The sequence below is a fragment of the Cryptomeria japonica genome, chromosome 9, assembly GCF_030272615.1.
Source record: "Cryptomeria japonica chromosome 9, Sugi_1.0, whole genome shotgun sequence".
Lineage (NCBI taxonomy): Eukaryota > Viridiplantae > Streptophyta > Pinopsida > Cupressales > Cupressaceae > Cryptomeria > Cryptomeria japonica.
In genome coordinates this window covers 504,306,779-504,314,543 of record NC_081413.1, presented here as the reverse complement: position 1 = coordinate 504,314,543, position 7,765 = coordinate 504,306,779, and the positions used below count along the sequence as shown (strand labels likewise).

General features: G+C 32.9%; 1 protein-coding gene across 1 annotated transcript; it reads right to left on the bottom strand.

Annotated features, from left to right (window-relative positions):
• Window positions 1–4,019: 4,019 nt before the first annotated feature.
• On the bottom strand, window positions 4,020–6,774 carry LOC131048292 (large ribosomal subunit protein uL3). The gene is made up of 4 exons (XM_057982190.2): window positions 6,499–6,774; window positions 6,246–6,356; window positions 5,852–6,156; window positions 4,020–4,971 (listed from the first exon to the last, which is right to left on the bottom strand). The coding sequence occupies exons 1-4, from the start codon at window positions 6,581–6,583 to the stop codon at window positions 4,303–4,305; spliced, it is 1,170 nt and encodes a 389-aa protein (XP_057838173.1). The 5' UTR covers window positions 6,584–6,774; the 3' UTR covers window positions 4,020–4,302.
• Window positions 6,775–7,765: the final 991 nt, after the last annotated feature.

Sequence of the window (7,765 nt, the reverse complement as noted above, 5' to 3'; positions counted from 1 at the left end):
ATAAATCACAGGAATATGTTGACATCAATGACAACATATCCTAGCAGCAGCAATGTCCAACAAGGAAAGAGCTATGATATAACATCTAAATTTCTAAATCAAAAAAAAAAAAGACATAATCCAAAAAGACAAGGGAATGTTGTGTAACCATTATCCTATGCTACCTAAATAATTAAAAATAAAGTATTCTAATAAATTTAATACTATCGATACAATATAGATATTATATCAAGACCACCATTTATATGCAATGAAGTTAAACAAAGAGAAATAGACCCAGTAAGACAAGTCGTGTTTAGTACCCATGTACAATCTAAAGAATAGTTCTAGGAAAAATTATATCCTAAGGAGAGGAAGATAAATGAATGAAACTAGAAGCTACTTATGGACCTCAATGTGGATGTTGAACTATGAATAAAATTGATGAATGGGATTAAGTATATTTCAAGATTCATGAATATTGACCATAATGAATGGCTATCAATTTGAGATGTGAACTAATGTGATTTAAGATGTGTCAAGTCAAAAGCATAATACGATAAAAGGAAAACACGAAGGTTCAAAATTGATGCAATGTGGTATGAAATTTCATCAAAAGGTGGGATTGGAATCACAGTGCATTTCATGTGACTATATTATCCATCTCATAATATATCTTCTTGTGTAGAGTTGCCAAAAGCTTATGTATGAAGCCCCTCGAGATGGAATTTTATTTCGATACAAAATTCCTTTATAAATTGAATGTGTTTGCAATAGCACCCCAAAAAATATGATTTCTGGAAAAAAAAAAAAAAAAAAAATGGGAGTTGTCAATAAAAGTGATTATAATATTGCAAAGAAAACAAAAAATAACCACCTCAACCAAAAAAAAAAGGTGTCAAAGACTACCTCCATGTGGTTAAGATGTGGCCTCCCAAAGATGCCCTTCAAAATCAAAAAATGCAATATGGGGATTTACAATATCCACAAGATGGCAGTGACTAGATAGCAAGATGGTTGAGTCGAAGGTAGCATTGTAACCACCAACTACTATTGTCTAGTGAGGGTGAAGACTCAAACATCCCTACTCATAACAAGGATCAATGCCAAGGTTAACTCTTTAGTAAATACCTTCGCTTTCAAATTTTTAATTTTTAATTATTTTTAACAAAAAAACAAATGCATAGAAATTTTAAATTAAAAATAGTATCTATTATATAATATTACACCATATGAGTACTCTAAGCACAAAACAAAATTTAAAAAAAGCACCACTACTAATTCAAACCTTTCAACCAAATCTACACTAAATTGACTCTAACAAGACTCTAACAAGGATGAAATGAAAGTTTGTCCAAGCTAATAAGACCCTTTTGAATGTAATGGAATAAATCATATCTTCCTCAAAAACCTCCCACAATAAATGCCCTCAAAATATCCAAGGAAATATCCCAAATTGAATTGTTTTGCACTTCAATTGTCCTAGACTAATACCATGTTAGATGTAATAAAGAAGTTACAATGTTAAATACTTCTAAGATTAAAATAGCAAGATGACACTAATTCAAAATACAAACAATGAAACTAATAAGATTTCAATATTTATATTTGAGGTGTTATAATAAAAGAATGACCTCGAATATGTAACTTCCTAGTTTCCAAATTCCAAAACAATAAAAATAAGATGGAACCCAAAAAAAAAAAAAAAAAGGAATGGTGTGTACTCTATCCAATTCTAAAGTAATAAAAATGAACTTATATAAACAAACTTAATATAATAGGTGCAATATAAATACTACACCAAAACAATGCCAATAGAACAACAATTGATGATATGTTGGTCTAGAGAGTAGACCAATAGCGTATTTTAAGAAGAATTGAAGAAGACTATCACAAGTGGAAGCATTACTTGTTGTCAAAGGAGTTTCTATAATAAGTAGACCACACCAAGCACTAAATTTCATCAACAATCAACCAAAGCTCAACTAGAGGATCATAAAGATGGGTAGATCATTTGTAAGATAATTATTTTGTGTTAAAGCACCACACAAGCAAAACCAATGAAGTTGTAGACACCATAGAGCAAGAGAAGTGTTTGTCTAATTTGATAATAAAATAGAGGCTTTGGAGGTAATGAAAGGTTTGTATTTTTAACAATATGGACCTTGCACAGGCATAGAGCCCTAGGCCAAAGATAGAATCTCAAACCAATATTTCATTCAAGACAAATACCTCTTTTGGAGGCAATAGTTGTAGTAGAGTTTGTGAATTTTCGTGAGCAAAAATCACATAAGAGTTGCATAAAATGTGGACTTTGAGGACACTTTGGCATAAGCAAGACACAAACCATATTGGAGAAGTATCACTAACCAATTATGCATTCATAAAAAATGTACAAAACCTGTGAATCAGCAAATGGAATCTTGTATCTCATTATACATGCCAAATAGACCTTAGCAGAAACTATTCAAATGCCAAAAAAAATACCTATATCAAACAACTTATTATCATTTTGAGTAAGAGGTTCAACCATATAATAACAAAACAAGATTGACCATTGCTTAGAGCTTACAAGCAAATCAATTATAAATGCAAACAATCTCAAAATACTTTTTTTAAGGTGTTTGAGTAGCATAGCATGTTAAGTTTCAAATGTTAATGGGCCCTAATTGTCCATTCCTCTTCATTTTATCATACCATTCTTATTCTATCTCCAATTTCTTCCTTGTTTTGCAACAAATTGTGCACTATTAACCCTTTTGATGGTTGTATATTTGAACCCTAGCAAGACAAATTATTTTTTCTATATAAAAAAGGTTAATAAGAGTTTCAAAATATTTACCAAATTTAAAATGTAATCTAAAAAAAACTTCAAATTTTGATACACAAATCAGCTAATTTAAATTTCCATACTCTGCAAGTACTTGGTGAAGAGTCTAAAGTAGGGTGTAAAGGAATAAATGCTAACTAAAAAATAAGTCCTCTATACTTCAATTGTTTCGGGATTTTAATCTAAATTCAAATAACATACTGAACATAACAAGCTATGTTGAAGCTATAAAAGTAAGTTGGTTGTTGAAATAAACTTGTAAAGGAGCTTATAATTAATTAAAAGATGACATTATGAAATTCTATAAAGAGGGATGCTCAAGTCAAGGACACATTTACAATGCACCCCCCCAAAAAAAAGTCTTAATTGAAAATTCTAGACAATTCCTTGTTAACTTGGGTAATACATTTTGACACAATCATAAATGAAGAATGCAGACAAATGAAAGAGGCACATGTGGCACCATTTCTCCATACTACAAAATAGTTAATATTGAGAAATCCTTCGAAGTTGCCTAATATAACCTATAATTTATTCATATAATCTATTCGGGCTAAAAAAAACTTGCAAAACATTGATGTTAAGATTTCCACCCCAACTCTGAATATGACACCCCATCCATGGCCATATGCCTTTCTCTTAACATGTTTAGATTTGTATACTTAAATGCATACATCCATTTTTTATCACTATATTCCCAATGAAAATCTCCATGCTTCATGACCATATGGTGATTCAAAAATAGAAGTGCCAAGGTTTTATGGCAATTATGAAGGTTATTCTCAAAACAAACATCAAATTGGTCTTAAACTTGAATATAAGAAGAGCAACATTAACAAAAAGCTAAGGAACTTGAAAAAGAATGTAATAGAATGTAATGAAAGTTTGAATTATTGTAGCTAGAGAGGTCATTTCTTTCTTTACCATTGTGCAATATCTTAACCATCTCTCAGAATAAATAGAATCTCAACAAAATCATGAGAAAAAAGAGATACTTTACATACACTAGAACAACAAAGGAATAAGCTTTACCTAAAATTAAAGCTTGTAACCCTTTTTATTAAATCATGATTACACAAAATAAGCCAATGGTTACTACAATGATAGAACTTCTGGTGTAATATTAACAATTAGCATAGAATTGGAAAATAATATTTTGATATTCTAAACTTATAGCTAACTAATTTTTCCACATTCCGACATAACCAAGTCAACTAAAATATTTATATGTTAACATGCCAAAAAAACAGAGATCAGTTTATTTCAGAGATCAATGACACCAGCCTCTTTTACTCTGAAGCAAATAATCCTCGATAAAAGACAATTAATTTGAATGTTATCTCCATTCAGACAATATTCTCAATGATTTTTACTGGAAAAATGCACAGTAGTTTAAAAAACTTAAATGAATGCTTAAAATTCATTTTTGATCAAAAAAAAAAACACACCGTCTGCAGCCACAGATGAATACTAAGAACCGCCTACATTACCTGCTACGCCTTCAATTTACCAAAAATCTTAGCTTTCTCTGCTGATGTCTGGAACCTTCCGTGTCCAAACTTGGAGGAGGTGTCAATGAATTTCAGCTTGATTTCTTCCAAAGCTGTACGAGATGTCTGTTTCAAGAGTGACTGACGCAAAGTAACGACACGCTTCTTGGGACCAGCACAACATCCTTTGATCATGATGTAATCATCCTTTACAATACCATAGTGAGGAAATCCACCCATTGGAGTGATATCCTTCTCAGTCCGATCAAAATCGGTCAGTGCAGTATGGGAATCCTCTTCTCGCTTACCAATCTTGTAGATCTTCTTATTCATTTCGGTTCGATGATGATATCCATTCTGACCAGCTCTAGCAACTGTGAAGGAAACTCTGGCTGGATGCCAAGCACCAATACAGGCTACCTTTCGCAAACCTCTATGTGTTTTACGAGGCAGTCTTGTGACGCCCCATCTAGTTACCACACCTTCATACCCCTTACCTTTTGTAACACCAATCACATCAATCATTTCATCCTTCTGGAAAATAGCATCAATGGGTACCTGCTTCTCAAAAAAGCTGTACCCATAATCTACTTTTTGTGCAATTGCTCCACCATTCACTTGGATTTCCATGAGGTGAGCCTTCTTCTGCTTCAAACCCTTCATCTTCTTCACCTGAAAAATGCAATAAAATATGAAAATACTACCTATAAGACAATATTTATGACAGCAATTAAAAATAATAAATCACTAATGTGAGCTGAATTGAATATAGAACTCTTCACAATACAAGGGTGCATGTACATAAGATAAACATCAGTTCTAAAATTGAATGCCGTTTAGATATATGAACAAGCTCAGAATAAACCCAAGACTTGCCGATCCATCTACACCTGAAGTGTGTACTTTCCATAAAGCCATAGACAATACTTGAAGCACAGAGTACTGTATATGTCAGTTGAATAATGCCATTTACCTTAATATATTATCTATTTGTTTCTTTAGTTTGACCATTTCGTAGCATTCTGAGCAATCTTTAGTTTGAACATTTTATCATTAAACAGTCAGTGAAAGAGAAGTAGAATATGTAGTTTTATCCTCTTCCAAGGGTGGATCACTGAGTGTGATCCAAATCATTGATCACTCGTTGAATGATAATATACACGGCAAATCTAGAAGCAATCTTGATATTATAGTTTATCCACGCTTATTTTTAGGTTTGCCTATGAGCACTACTGTATGGTAATGTATTGCATTCTTATGCTTAGTTGTTTGGATAATTACATTGACTATACTTATTTTCCAAGGCTTCCAAAAGTTCAACAATTTATACCAAACGGGTGCTTACTAGGCCAAGCCCTAACAGACTAAATTTATCTTCTACATGATTATGCCCAAATACTAGTGCTAATGCTTACATAGAGCAGATTGACATCAATTTTCATTAATCTTCAAACCCTTGCACCATCAAAAACGAAAATAGACAATGGGCTGAAATATTTGTTCCTTAAATACCATAATAATCAATAAACCAAAAAATTGCCAATCCTCTTACCTGAGTGTGAGCTAAAACCCTAATAACAGAAGCATACTTCTTCATCTTTTCAAGTTCAGCATCAATGTTTTTCTTTCCATCATCAGTTTCATATTTCTTCGCATACTTGGTAAAGGCCTTCTTCTTGGCCTTGTACCAGTTCTTGTAAAAACGTCTCCTCAACTCCTCACTGAGATGCTGAGCCCACACGGTGTTGAGCGTGCGGAGACCACGAGGTGTCTTGATGTAGGCCACTAAACCCACAATCACCATGGGTGGAGTCTCCAAAATAGTCACTGTCTCACAGGTCTCCTTCTTGTGAAGCTCTGCAAGTTAACCATGTGACCATGAGCTAAAAGGGGCCAAAACAGACTAATGGGTGCTAAAAACCAATGGAAAAAGAAAAGAGGCTTACTGGATCCAGGCTTCTCGACCTCTCTGACGATGTGGGTCATGCCTGCCTTGTACCCCATGAAAGCCGTCAGCTTGCAGGGCTTTGTTGGGTCATCCCTCGGAAAAGACTTAACTGTGATTTAATAACATCAAGCCTAAATTAGAAATGTATTTCTATATATTGAATCTTATTGGCATTTATAAATTCAGAAGATTTTTTGAAGAATAATTGATTTTGGTCCAAATTCAGATGGTTTAGTGTTCATTGTTTTTACCTTTTCCTCTGTGACGACGAGCTCTCTTGCGAGGAAGGAATCCAAGGGATCCATGCCTGGGATGCTCGAACTTCCTGTGACTCATCCTGCTCAATGCTGCTGCTCCAACCGCCGCTCCTGCCTTGTGAAGAGAAAACCCTAAATCCTAATACATAAATGTCTTGAGACGTTTACAAGAAACCCTAAAAAAAAAAAATTATAACCCGTCTTTTTGTATTTATTCAAGCAAGAATGGTGCATTCCCTTCCACTGGAATGCCCTCCTTTGAAGAGTTTAGCTAGGGTTTAGTGGAGAATAACCATGCCCTTTTCTTCATTTTTTTTTTTCCCTTTTTCTTCTTTTTTAATTTTTTATTGGAGTGTTCTAATGTAATAAGGTTATAAGTCATATATTTTTTTTAGTGAATTCAATTTATGATTTGATTTTATTATTATTTATTTATTTATTTTATAAGAGAGAAATTATAATATGGCATGACATTAGGATGAAGAGGCAGTGTTTATTTGTGGAGAAGCTATAATTATGGGTGCTTTTTTACAATAGTGTAGAACAATGTCTAAACATCTCATAACATTCTAACCTAGCTCACATACAACTGTCATCAATAAACAATCAAATCCTTAGGAACTTTTTTAATGTAGTGTGTGATGAATTGACATCAAAGTGCCAAGCAACTCTATCGATAAGAGCTCTTGGAAGTCATCAATTTGTTATCCCCATCATATCTTTGATTCATTAAGTGAGAACCCTTCCACATGGGAGTCTCAAATTGCTATGGTTGACTTTTGTTTGTGTTCAACTTATCAATCTAACAATCAAGTAGGCTTATACTATTACGCTCACAAAGTAATTGATGTTAGCTTGACCTACCTTTATACACCTCTAGATTACTCTTTAAGAGGCATATGCCCCAAGTAAATTACCCAATAAAAAAAAAATTACCCACTAAAGGTTTATTTTTATCTCTGTATTTTCATTTTTAATCCAATAAAAAAAAAAGTAAATTACCCACCTTGCAATGTCTCACCTACCTTTGAACTATAGAAAGAAATTATTTTAATATGTACTTTGTTTATTCGTTACTTTCAATTAGATATGTGGGAGCAAATTTTACCTATCATTTATGTAATCACAAATATGAGCCTTCAAATTTTAAAATTTAGATTTACAACTTGCCAACATATTCAATAGCCAATGTGAGTTACCTAACATGCGTTTATTTTGATTTGTGTACCATGTTATATTTAAAGGTATCCATTCATTCATC